The sequence below is a fragment of the Juglans regia genome, chromosome 3 (genome assembly GCF_001411555.2).
Source record: "Juglans regia cultivar Chandler chromosome 3, Walnut 2.0, whole genome shotgun sequence".
In the NCBI taxonomy this organism is placed as follows: domain Eukaryota; kingdom Viridiplantae; phylum Streptophyta; class Magnoliopsida; order Fagales; family Juglandaceae; genus Juglans; species Juglans regia.
In genome coordinates this window covers 13,581,976-13,595,962 of record NC_049903.1, presented here as the reverse complement: position 1 = coordinate 13,595,962, position 13,987 = coordinate 13,581,976, and the positions used below count along the sequence as shown (strand labels likewise).

At 34.6% G+C, this 13,987-nt stretch overlaps 1 protein-coding gene across 2 annotated transcripts; it reads left to right on the top strand.

Moving 5' to 3' along the window:
• Positions 1-1,376: 1,376 nt before the first annotated feature.
• LOC109013622 (probable leucine-rich repeat receptor-like serine/threonine-protein kinase At3g14840) lies at positions 1,377-13,161 on the top strand. Of its 2 annotated transcripts, XM_035688103.1 has the most exons (25): positions 1,377-1,591; positions 3,320-3,515; positions 3,881-3,952; positions 4,042-4,110; positions 4,225-4,296; positions 4,408-4,479; positions 4,583-4,654; positions 4,758-4,829; positions 4,922-4,993; positions 5,117-5,188; positions 5,279-5,350; positions 6,064-6,132; positions 6,836-6,901; positions 7,514-7,579; positions 7,693-7,728; positions 7,860-7,900; positions 8,098-8,181; positions 8,413-8,480; positions 8,548-8,743; positions 8,892-9,026; positions 9,676-9,794; positions 9,918-10,128; positions 10,258-10,495; positions 12,147-12,297; positions 12,543-13,161. In XM_035688103.1, exons 1-25 carry the CDS (start codon positions 1,450-1,452, stop codon positions 12,927-12,929), a joined length of 2,850 nt encoding a protein of 949 aa, XP_035543996.1. In that variant the 5' UTR covers positions 1,377-1,449; the 3' UTR covers positions 12,930-13,161. The 2 variants fall into 2 exon arrangements, with proteins under 2 accessions (XP_035543996.1, XP_018851312.2); XM_018995767.2 differs by having other exon boundaries at positions 8,098-8,480.
• Positions 13,162-13,987: the final 826 nt, after the last annotated feature.

Below are 13,987 nucleotides of genomic sequence, written 5' to 3'. Positions count from 1 at the left end.
GATTTGTCTCCCGTCGTTATTCTTTTAATTTGTCAATGTATGTTAAAAGTATCTCTTACATTATAAATTAAAGTTTGGTTAATATATTATTTTTTGCTTAGCTAATTAGTCAAAACTTTAATTGCATATTGGAATAATTATCTCCTTTTTTTTTTATAATAATAAAATATTAATTTTTTTTTATCTATTTTTAATTTTTTTTAATACTTTTTGTTTTCATTTTTATAATTTCTGATGACTTCTAACAATTATTTTTATTTTTATTTTTATTTTCACAACCCAACTATCTATACAATTAAAAAAGAAAAATTCTAGATACAGTCCTAGTTGGGGGCTTGCGTGCGCACGAAGTGAAACGCTTCATTTCATTAAAGTAAAAAATGCATAGAAGTAAAAACCCGTCGTTTAACTTAGTTACTGTTTTAATTGCTCAAGCTCCTTCTTCTCCCAAGTCAAATCGCACCCCTCTTCATCCTGATGTCTCAAAGGAAGAATCGCATGAATATTACCAAAAGATTGGAATGATTCTTTTACAGATGAGCAATCAAAGTTTTTCTCGTTGGAGATTAAAATTTTGGAAAGAAATTCAACTGGATCTATATTTGAAGTGGTCTGTTTTTAAGCATCTGTTCTTGGAGGAAGAGATCTATTTTTAGTGCACTCAAATGCTTCAAATGAGACTCTACATGTCAACAGTGGTAGAGGAGATGCAGAGGAACTCAAACGGTAGAAATCTATTTTCAAACACTCAAACACAAGATCACTTTGCTTTGAGTTGACGTGTCTAGCCCGTGTTTTGAGAAGAGTGATAAGAATGAAAATTTAGGGTTATATCACATTGGCTTGATGGAAGAAGATAAAGTGGAGATTATTTTTGACATTTGACCAAAATTATAGAGAAAATGACATAAATATTCATTTCGTGCGCAAGCAAGCCCCCAACGGTGACTGTACGTAGCACGCCTCACCGAGGAAGTAGCTAGAAGAAAATTAGCTGGAAAACCCAAATTTTGTTAACTCAAAAGGCAGGGTTAATTAAGACAGGCCGGTAACCCAATTAGTTTTTGTTACAGAGAATCTATAAGCTACGTACGGCGTTCTTACAGACAACGACTGCATGCAGCAGATAAAAAATATTTAAAGGATTTAAATATTGATTCTAGATCTCATTTATGGGTTGTGGGGGGCGACCCAGGGAGGGAGGGAGGGAGGAAGAAGACAAAAAAAAAATAATGGAGATTTCTAATTATTGTATCACCTTTTCATCCTACAAATTCAGAGTCAAACTGATTGGCGGCCACGTATTATAATAATACTGCAAGTGTATGTATGTGTGTGTATATATATATATATATATAAGCTATTCGCATCTTGTCCATACCGCGTACTACAGCACATGTTTGGAAGCTGCAGATCATCATCACCTCAAGGCGTTGGAGCTTGGGAAAAATGGCGATACAAGCTCAGAAAGTAGCAAAGACGATTGGCTTGAGTCTTAAAAGTACGCTCGTATTGCTAATTGTTTTGGTGGGAGTATTCAAATTAGTGGAGGCACAAGGTGGAGTAGCAGGGCGTCTTCCTAAAGATGAAGGTAATTAAAACCTACTCTTTCTACTAATTTTTTCTCTTTCATGAACTGATCATTATTGATTGAGTTCATGTGGATGATAATTTTCCAGTATTGAAAGTACGTACTGAATAGCATGCAATTGATTATTAATTCATGGGTCATGATTAATGTTTTGTTTTCTTTTCTCAATGTCATTGATTCGTTATTTTGTTTGAAAAAGATGTCGATTTTCTGAGACGTTGTTTAAACTTTGAAAAAGTTCTCGACGACCCAAGACCCTCCCGGCCTACCTTTAAATCCAGGTTTTGGACCTATATATACATCTCTTGTAATCACTATATTTAAGGGCTTGATCTTTTTCATCCTAGAAAAGAAGGGGAGATCATGATATATATGTTGATTCGGACGAGATGAGTCCACTTAAAATAAAAAATTCAACATTCATTACCTATAGGACATGATGAGGCCGTTTAAAATTTGGATAGTTTAATTTTAAGTTAAGTTTAACATCTAAATACTCAATTCTTAAATTACTAAATTTATCTCAATTCAAAACCTCTTTACACGTAGGATCCACAATATTTTTTTAACTCAACACATCTTCTCACAATATTTTTCAATTTCTTATAAATATATCTAAACTCATATTAATTAACATCTAAATATATCTAAACTCATATTAGGTGAGCCTCACAAAATTTACTCTGTTATTGACTCTATTCACTATTATTCATAAATAATTTAACTCAATTCAATTCAACATCTAAACAAAAGTTACAGCCGTATTGAGATTTCCATCCTAAATCTATTGCTAAGAAATTCGAGTGTAATGCGTGTCGAATGGAGAATTATAAACATGTTTCTTATTTGACTTCATGGGGCCCACATTTAACTTAAGTATCTGTTTAATGTAACATCATGGGTAATGGATGAGGATAGGAAGTAATAAAGAATTGTATCACTTGGTAATAGGTTTTGGGAAATCTTGGTAATAGTAATTAAGTGTACGTACCCTCACTTGATGAAAAAAAAATCAACTTTAATATATTCTTGTGAGGAATAGGTCCATAGCCTAAGAAAACAACATGAGTCAGTGTATTCCAACTATCAAAGTTAACAAAGATTAATAGGTTATTAAGAATATAATAAGAATAATTAAATTTATTTCTTTTTATCAGTTTAAATTTTTTAGACGAGTTAGAAGTGATTTAACATGATATCAGAGTAGAGGTCCTAAGTTTTAACCCTAACTTTATGTTCTGCCCAATTTAATTAAATATTTTACGTATTAGGTCTACTTGTGAGAGAGTATTAAGAATATAATACAAATAAATAATTTTTCTCTTCCCGTCCACTCAAACTTTTAGGATAAATGATAATTTCATAAAAATTAGAATAATCTAATAAAATATTGAATGTTTTTATCTTTATGATCAAGATTCAGATCATGATTGGAATGAGAAAAATGATTTATCCACAACACTTTTCACAATATTTTACGTAACTATATTTCAATTAATGAAAAATATTTTTATAAAATATTTTATAAAAATACTCGCATCTTCGCATCAAGAATTATTCAGAATTGCAGTAGTACTGTTCTTTACTTTAGGAATTCTTAGCTTAATTGCCTCGAAGAGTTTTGAAAATGATTTTCTTGTAACTCTTGGCGTGAGTCCCCAAGAGTTTAGAAAATAATATTAAAAACTCTTAAAAATGAGAAGTTGGGACGTTGTATTATGATTGCAGTTGGTGCCCTGCGTGAAATAGCTACACAACTGGGGAAGGATGATTGGAATTTCAGAGTGGACCCATGCCTCAATGAATCAAGTTGGTTCACAGCAGAAGCAGATTACAGTTCCAAGCCAGCACTGTACAACAATTCTCTAATCTGCAATTGTTCCTTCCCTACGGCAGCTGGTACTGTCTGTCACGTGGTTTCACTGTACGTACCCTTCCTCCATTTTCCTTCAAATTATACCCAGATTTTCCTCCTTAATTCCACCAAAGCTAGAAAACTATTCAAGCTTCACCTGCAAAGTATATATATACTGATGTATACATACATACATATATATATATATATAGCTGGTTACTTTTCATTTTTAACTTTATCATCGTCTTTCATTATATGACTTGTACATAACTATCGTATTTTAAATAATTTTATAGATCAACTGCAAAAACAAAATAAGTTGGTCATGTGAATGGGATGACAAAATTCAAAAAAATGAAAATAAGCTCCTACATCACTTCTCTTCAGTCAGAAGTTCTAACATAAAAGGTTGTACAATTATCCTTGTCATACAGATTTCTTAAAGGGCAGAATCTTTCTGGTGAGCTTCCAAAATCTCTGGTAAAGCTGCCTTTCCTACAAAAGCTGTAAGAAGATCAACCCTACTAATTCTTTTTTGTAATTATTAGTATTTGAAAATTGATTTAAGCTTCTAATTCTTTCTTATTGTTTGTAGTGATCTCACTCGAAACTATCTTTCTGGTACAATACCTTTCGAATGGGCTTCTGCAAACTTGACATTTATGTGAGTTACTACTCGTTGCAGAGATATTCCTTAATCAAAATCATAAAGCTCAAGGGTTTAGACTACTGATTATATTACATTAATATCTATGGTGATTATAATAATTCGCTACAGGTCGATTAGTGTAAATAAGTTATCAGGACCGATCCCAAGCTCCCTGGGAAGCATGACCACGCTTGTATATTTGTAAGCTCTTCTTTTATATTTTTTACTCACCATTTTCATCTGTAACGTTGTTTCATAGTTTGTTTTGTTAAAACCTTGCTTTAACATTGACGAAGACCGTCGTAATATCAGGAGCTTAGAGACTAATCTGTTTTCTGGAAGAGTTCCCCGTGAGCTTGGAAATTTGGTTCACTTGGAGAATCTGTCAGTATTTCCTACCATTCCGTCCTTTAGTTCTGAAATCATATTTGATGATTCATTTCACAATTCCCAATATGTTGAACTTCCAGCCATTTGTTGACTGCAGTATTCTTAGTGCTAATAATCTCACGGGAGGGTTGCCACTCGCTCTCACTAATCTGACCAAATTAACGGAACTGTAAGTGGTTGTAACTTTTAAGCCATTTCTATTAGAATATTAATTTTACATTCCTACCTGAGAAAACTCATGTTTCAATGTTTCTATTTTGAGCCGAGTGCAGTAGGATTAGCAGTAACAGCTTCACCGGAAAAATACCTGACTTTTTCAGTAGTTGGAAAAACCTTCAAAAATTGTATGTGTTTTTTCCCCCAATAATTTTGCCTGAATCTCTTCTGGTAGAATACTCAGGTGTAACCTAACTCATTATATTTATGTTCTTCACAGGGAGATCCAAGCAAGTGGTCTCTATGGGCCCATTCCTTCTAGTATTTCTGTCCTTAGTAATTTAACTGAGCTGTAAGTTCTGCTCTTCTCAGGATTCCTGTTATAAATTCTCTGGGATATCTTCCTTTGTACTCGAATTAACAAGATTTGTTTGATTAAGATACTAACAGTCATTGATGATGCAATTTTGTGCAGAAGAATTAGTGACCTGCATGGTGAGGGTTCTAAATTTCCGCTACTGAGTAGCATGAGGGGAATGAAAAGATTGTAAGTCATTGTTTAACTGCAAAATGTTAGGAGCTTGAATAATACAAACTTCTAGAGTTGTTTCTTAGACGATGTTGGTTAATGTTGCAGAATGTTGAGGAGCTGCAATCTCTCTGGAACAATACCTGCATATATATCACAAATGCCAGAACTCCAAATTTTGTACTTCTTCCATCCTTTTTGTTTTTGTCTATTTTATATTTTCATTTACTAAAAAGCCGAAGAACTGAAAACTCCAGATACTTGGCGCATACCTTGTTCATTACTGATAAATATTGTGTGAAGGTTCCTTTTATTTATTTATTTATTTATTTTTTAATTTTCTTTACTGTGTTGTTGTATTGTTTCAATACGGATTTTTTTTTCTAATTCTTTAGTAGAATTAAGATCATATGCTGAAACCGTTCACTATGAGGTACTGTACTTTTATAGCAACTTTAGATTGAAACAGGGGTGGGAAATATTGTTCTGCTTATGAAATCAGCTATGTAGGGTTGTCAATTTTCTTCCCATGGACATTGATGCACAGCAGCAATGATCTACACGTCATGTTGCTTAGGTCCATTCTTGCAGATGCCCCAAGATATCTATGAATATCAAGAATTTTGTCAAGATATCTATGCAACATTGCTTTCACTGGAACGAAAATAAGAGAACCATTAACTTTTCTATAGAAACTTTTTTGAGCTATCTCAACCCTTACATGGACAAGGAATATCTTTCAATTTGTTTATCCTGTGTATTATGTCTTCTTGATTCTATCTTCGCTTTAAAAACTGAACATGTTGTTTATAAGATTTACCATATTCACTTTTATGCAGCTTTATTATTCCTTTGTAGTATTATATAGCTACTTTATCCTTTTATCTGTGCAGAGATCTCAGCTTCAATAGATTAGAAGGAAATGTTCCAGATTTTAAAGATCAAGAAACGCTGGAATACATGTATGTGTTGAATCAAAACCCTAAATCTATTTCTTTTTTGATGAAGTTCAAATAAACAATTAAGAAGCAGCTCAAAGCACACCACACCAAGTGAGTTGATTCGGCAAGTCCTATGCCCATCCTTACATGGTTGGGTCAGATAGGACAATTGCATCTATGTCGTCATGACTGGGAGCTTTGCATATTGACTCCCCTGTGTAGTCATGCAGAACATTTGCATCTGTTATATATATGTATTGAAGAACAATATATGTATTCATCCTTACATGGTCGGGTCAGCTACTTCAGTTATAGAATTATATTGGTTGTAGAACTATATATGTAATATTCCACCTGTTCAAGTATCCTTTTTGGTCTTAATCTGGACTTAAAACAATTTGTATATATATATATATATATATATATTTGGAAAATGTATCCTTTTTGTTTTAATCTGGACTTAAAATCTGGACTTAAACAATTTAATGATAGCCAAACTACAAGCACTCACAAGCTAGCCATCTCCCTAGGGAATGCAGTCATACCAAGGGATGGGCCTGACTTTCCTAATGTGCAACATAACAGTAACTTGTCTATGTTGCTAAGGCTTCATACAATTATTATATCATCCAAAATTAGTACCTTAAATTTTCCTCAGTTTTCTTCCTTTAGTAATGATATTAGTGTGTTTAACCAGAATGTGATTATTTTGCTCTTCGAACAGGTTTCTGACAAGCAACTTGCTCACCGGGGCTATTCCGAAGTGGATCATAGACAGAGATCCTCGCGAGTATGTAGTTCATCTTAAACTATACACTAGATTTGCATCATTATATTCTTTTTGTAATTTTTTAGGGGCTGGTGGATATAGAATTTTTACAAATATGCATAATGTTGAAATATAAATCACTTTGGAAGCTTCTTCATCTTATGATATGGTCAACTATAGGTCTTATTCGCTCATCATATACAATGGGTGGATTAAAGAAATTTTCTGCAGAATTTAATTTGCATCATACACCATGTGTCACCTGGAGAAAGGAGTAGTAGATGAACTTATTTTACATTGTTATGTAGCTAAGTCTGTTATCTGTCAACAGTATATTGACAGTTAAATGTCAAGTTGGCCAGAGATGTTTGATGGTCTGAACCTGAATAATATTGGATTAACATCAACAAAAACCAAGCATAGATTTAGGGAAATGCAATATGGTAAATACATAGCACAGCTAATTTAGATTACAATGTTAGATGAGGTCAATCATGCTACTTCCTCAAGGGTCATCTTCCAGGCTGTTTCAGTTAATGAAATAGTTTGGTTTTACAACCTGTAACTCTAGTCATTCCTTATTTCTTTTGGGATGTATAATGAGTTCTTAATGAAAATTATGTTCATGTGCAGCCAACTAGATCTTTCTTACAATAACTTTTCAGAGAGCTCTGCAGGACCTACTTGTCGAGAAACCCTGTAAGGACATTTCTTAGCCTTAATATCGTACGACCTGACCTTTGCATATACTTCTCTCCAAAAACTTAAGCTTTATAGTTTTTCAAAACATGACGAGTTTCTCGTTTCATCAGAAATGTGTTTGAAAGCTCTCTTGGACGGGACAACTCGTAAGTTCTCTCTCTTTAACTTTTAAGAACAACCAAAACTTTTCTCTCTCGCTTTGATTTTGCCAAAGCTTTTCCTTTTCAACTATAATTTTGCATACGCTCACGATTCTTCTTGTATTACACTAATCTAGAAATATTGGGGAGTGCCAAAAGAACATTCCTTGCACAAAAGGTAATTACATACCTTCAAATAGAACTTTGAGGCCTATGCTTTATTCGTCCTGTGAGGCTTCCATTTTGATACCTGCTTTCAAAAATGAAAAAACAAAATACAGTGAAATATTTAAGAAAATGAACCAAGAAGATAAAACTAATAATTCTTCCCCTTTGACCTATAATGCTTACTTGCACAAGCTGTTGTTTGTGTAGACCGTTATTCAGTGCATATAAATTGTGGCGGAAAAGCTATCACCAGTGGAAACATAAAGTACGATGAGGATCTGGATCCAGCAGGTCCGGCAAAATTTGTTCCTTCTGAGAGTGAGAAGTACTGGGGAATAAGTGCAAGTGGAATATTTTGGGATACTGACAGTACCTCAAATGTATACACAGCGAACAATGTATCAACACTCAGAATGAACAGTTCTGAATTATACACGAGTGCACGCCTCTCTCCCCTTTCTCTCACCTATTATGTTCGTTGCTTGGCAAATGGGAATTATAGCGTGACACTATCCTTTGCAGAGATAGTATTCAGGGAGAATAGATCCTTTTACAGTCTTGGAAGACGGATATTTGATGTTTATATCCAGGTACGTACAAAGTTATTTGTTTCACTTTATATGTAGAACAGGATTTTAATTAGTTAATATGTCACAGGAAAAACCGGTGTTAATGGATTTTGATATTGAAAATGCCGCACAAGGGGTTGATAAAGGTGTGTCTAGGACATATACAGCAGTTGTGAGCAATAAAGTTTTACAGATCCGCTTCCATTGGGCTGGGAAAGGGACAACAGCTGCTCCAAAGAGAGGAACGTATGGTCCTCTCATATCAGCCATCTCTGTGGAATCTGGTAACCGTTTCCTGGAATATGAGAATTCTTCTATCCTTTCCAAATTGTTTCACACTTCTTAGATTGGCGAACGGCAAAAGTATACAGAAAATCAGTTTTGTGTATGGAGCTTCAAAATCGCTTTACTCAGCTCCTTGTCTTTCTTCAGATTTCAGTCCCCCTGTGAAGGTTGAGATATTTATCGTGATTGGAGCTGTAGTATCAGTGCTATTCCTCATTCTTATGATTCTAGGCATTCTTTGGTGGAAAGGATGCATAGGCGGCAGGATATCAAGGGACAAAGGTACTCAACACTGCAAAAATTATGATTTAGATGGTATAAATTTTTTTAATATCTACTCCAACTATGTACTGCGATCACCCTACATGCCTCAGCAATCCAAAGTACAATGTGGAAGGCAACTATAGGATTGCTGCATTGCAGAGCATAAGAAGAGGTCTTCATATATTAGAGCCACTTCCGTTTATGATCATAAAAATATCAAATCGTGTCTTAGATCATTGCTCATGTGTGAAATCTAAGTGAAGTCATTTCGAAATGCCCCCAAAGTCACTTGAGAATTAGTTTTTCTGTTGAATATTCTTATATAGCAGTAAAATGATCTTATTTTAAATGCTAAGAAGAGCCAAAAGGCACATATCATGCTAAGGGATGTACAAATCAAATATATCTCTTTTTCGTTTGGCTTTTGATTCCCAATACACCTGTGATTGTTTAGCAGACTTAGAAAATGAAATGAGTCTGTCTTGTAACTGCTTGGGTTAAGTACCTGATAGACTAGATTTTTGTTCCTTCTCACTGCATTTTAGTGGTCCCATTCTCCCTAAAGTCATCTGATTAGTCAAGAATGCAAAATAGCAATAAAAGAGTAATCTCATCATTTATAAGATGCAATCTGACATCTTCCCCTATCCTTTCGTTCCTTTTACAGAACTGAGAGGATTAGATTTGCAAACTGGTTTTTTCACTTATAGGCAAATCAAAGCTGCCACTAATAACTTTGATCCTGCAAACAAGATTGGGGAAGGAGGTTTTGGATCTGTCTACAAGGTATCTAACGTCATTGCCACTGAGCTTTTAGGATTTCCATTTTTCACTTGTTCATCATATCTACAGATCTCTCAGTACATGATGGAAAACATGCCCGATGATACTTTTCTATTTTGAATACAGGGTGTACTGTTAGATTGTACTATCATTGCAGTTAAGAAACTTTCTTCGAGATCAAATCAAGGAAATCGTGAATTTGTGAATGAAATAGGCATGATATCTGGTTTAAAACACCCGAATCTTGTTAGATTGTATGGATGTTGTGTTGAAGGAAGTCAACTTTTCTTGGTGTATGAATATATGGAAAACAATAGCTTAGCACGTGCTTTGTTTGGTAAGTTTATTGCTTATACTTTCTTATTTTATGTTGACTTTCAAAAGTATGGGAACCAAAAACTACGTATTGTTTTTATTACGAACCAAGTTGATGAACTCCCCATTTGAGTTGTTATGAAAACTGCAGGTCCAGAGGAATACCAATTAAACTTGGAATGGCCTACGAGGCAGAAAATATGTGTTGGGATTGCAAGAGGTTTGGCTTACTTGCATGAGGAATCGACCATAAAAATTGTTCACAGGGACATAAAAACTACAAATGTGCTACTGGATGGAGAGCTTAACCCAAAGATTTCTGACTTTGGTTTGGCCAAGCTCGATGAAGAGGAAAACACCCATATTAGCACCCGAGTTGCTGGAACAATGTAAGCTAAATCTTTCCCTCTATCCTTTCTTTGGAGCCCACTTGTAATTGTATTCTTCCTTTTCTATTTTCCCTCTTTAGCTGTTGGCTGGGAGATAATCTGGGGCTGATATTGATGTTTATCTCTCTTTGAGATGATACCAGAAACTAAGCCAGAAAGGGTAGCATTTAAAGTTTTAGCATATTATTAACATTCATTGATGGAAGGTACAATAAAAAACTCTTGGATTCAGTAGTTGGTAGGAATTTCCATACGTTGGTTGTCTATATTCGCAACACCACCATGCTTGTAGAGAAATTCATTCCTGCCTAATTTACCAATCAGTGTTCACTATTTACAAAAGAGTGCAAACATTAAGCATGTAGCTATAATTTGCTTGTGTTTTTTTTATGCCCAGACTTTTGATGCAACAAACAATCAGCCCAATTTTGAGAGAGAGAGAGAGAGAGAGAGAGAGAGAGAGAGATTTGTATTGAACCACTAACATAAATCCTACTCCTGGAATCTATCTGCCTATTCTTAAATTAAAAAAACAATAGCATGTAAAACTTGTGTCAAATATTCTGTTTTTATCGAGACAAGTATAGAAACAGTTACCGAGAATAATTTTTTTTTTATACAAGTGGTTATGGATTATACAGAAGAAAATAATACGCATTTATATCCTTAAGAATATTTTAGGCATTGGTTGGTTGGAATTTGCCTTATCTTGTAGCCGTTGATTGATAATTTCTTGAGCTGTAGTTGCCATTTAAGATAGTCTCAAAATTCTCTCTAGTCTAACCAAAATGATAAAAAAGGAAGTACTTGAAATCTTGCAGAATCATAAGCAGCCCCCCTCCCCCACCCCCAAAAAAAGCAAATTACACTTTGAGCTCGATGCCCTGACAACTTATCTCACTAGGGGATGCTTGGGTAATGAGATAAGATAAGAATTTTGTGAATAGTAGTAAAATGGTTTGTGAATAGTAGTAAGATAGGTTGAGTTACGTATTTATTGGGTTTTGAGAAACGAGAGAGGAAAAGTTAAATAAAAATATAATAAAGTTAAAAATATTGTTAAAATATAATTTTTATTTTGAGATTTGAAAAAATTGATTTTTTTTTTGTTTTGTTTGGAAATTAGGAAAGTTATGATCAGTTTAAAAAAGTTGTAATGATTAGTTTGAAAGTATTAGTATTTGAATGATGTTTGGGAAGGAAATAAAGTTTCTGCTCATCTCATCTTATTTATGTAAAATGTTATTCATTGCCAATAATTTTTTACTTATTTTTTTGTATCTTTCATGCATGGCATGATGATTCCGCTCAATTATATGCCTTACTAATTGCATGCTAAATGGGTAGGAAACAAATCCCGTAACTATGTTTCTATAGATGTTGGATTTTTTGGATTTGATTTTCAGTATGAATGAGCAGAGCTTCACACTAGTGAGCTACAAGTCATAATACAATGTTCAATTTGCAGAGGATACATGACCCCGTTACTATGTTTCTATAGATGTTGGCTTTTTATTCATGGAACACGAGTAAATGGGAAGCAAACATGACCCTGTAACTATGTTTCCATAGATGTTAGATTTTTTCCAATATTAACGATAAGAGCTTCATACTAATGAACTACATTTCATATGCAATGCTCATTTTGCAGAGGATACATGGCACCCGAATATGCATTATGGGGTTTTTTAACCTACAAGGCAGATGTCTACAGTTTTGGAGTAGTTGCGTTGGAAATTGTTGCAGGGAAAAACAACATGAAATATCGACCAAATGAGAATTATGTATGCCTTCTAGATTGGGTAAGGTTGATCTATACCCTTAATTACGTACATGCATTTAAAAACACAGTCATGAGTTATGTTTCTTCTTTGTGCCTTTCCACCCAATCTGGTCGGCATGATCTGCTACTCTAGAGTCAAGCTACAAAGTATACTAAACTAGGTTGATATTGTTCAACTCATTGAAGTCAAGCATGAGTTCACGTCTTTCTCTTCTATTGATTCGCTACTTTTCATTTCCATCCTTTCATGCATGCTTATTTCAGGGCCTTGTTCTACAAAGAAAGGGTGATCTAATGGAGCTAGTAGACACAAAGCTAGGCTCCGATTTCAACAAGGAGGAGGCTATTAGAATGATCAAAGTAGCTCTACTTTGCACCAATCCATCTCCAGCGCTTAGACCCACCATGTCTGCAGTAGTAAGCATGCTCGAAGGCCGAACTGTTGTTAATGAAGATATCATGGATCCAAGTATATATGGTGATGAATATAGGTTTGAAGCTTTAAGAGGCCAGTTCGATCAAATCCAACCAGTAAGGAAGAGCTTAAGTGGAGCTGAGAGTCGTATTCATTCGTCATCAGATCCGATTTGGACCGGAACTTCTTCTACTTCTGCACAGGACCTCTATTCAATCAATGCTGATAGTTTATAATGTCAATCAATGGAACAACCATGTGCTTTTTAAGTTCATAATGCTGCCTGAGGATTTTGGTTAGGGAAGTGGAAGAACGGTGAGGAAAATTTCTATAAAATTGTATAAATTTCTACAAGACAAAGCTCGATATTTTTCTTATAAAATTGTATAAATTATGTGGGAAGAACATGTGCGTTGTAATCTACATGGGCTAGCAATGTGAATGGGGCCGTATAGGTGCCATTAGTAATGTGAATGGACTATCTTCGTAAATAAATCTTGTAGGCCTTACTGTAGAATTGGACCATGAGTAACTGTCTTTTCCTTCCATCCACTTTGAACCCCTAGGATTCAGCCCCTTAACCACAGAATAGGACCTAGAGTACTTAACCACTGGATTCCTAACAACAGCTCTGTAAAGCCAATAGGAAAAATCAGTTGAAAATTTGATCCCCTGCACTACAGATGTCCACAAATTAATATGGAGAGGTACTACAAATGAACTGTTCTCAATAAGAAGTGCTTATCATCTGTAAAAAGAGATACAAGAAAGAACTTAAGTGCAGCCATCTAGCAATAATAGACAGAGAAGAGTGTGGCAAATAGTCTGAAAGCTGAACATACCAAATGCAGACAAAGTCTTCTTGTGGCGAGCATTCTTAGAAGTTATTCCTACAAGTTTGAATCTATTCATAAAGAATTTGTTGATAACCCAATTTGCCCTATCTGCTTAGAGGTTGAAGAGTCTATGAATCATGCCATGTGGGAATGCATTGAAGCTCGAGATGTCTGGAGTCAATGTTCCAAGCAACTACGGAAAAACAATAATCCTAATAGGAGCTTTATGGAGTTGATGGAAAACTTATGCGAAACTATTGAGAAGGAACAAATTGAGGAAGTAGCTATGGTTGCTAGAAGAATTTGGTTGAGAATGAATGGTTTTGTTTTTAATGTAGATTTAAACGATCCAAGGTGTTGCATTCAAAAAAAATATTGCAGGAGATGAAGAAAATCCAGGTAGAGAGAACAAGCTCAACAGAAACTAATAGAAATCAACCTCAGTCGTAGACTCCGCC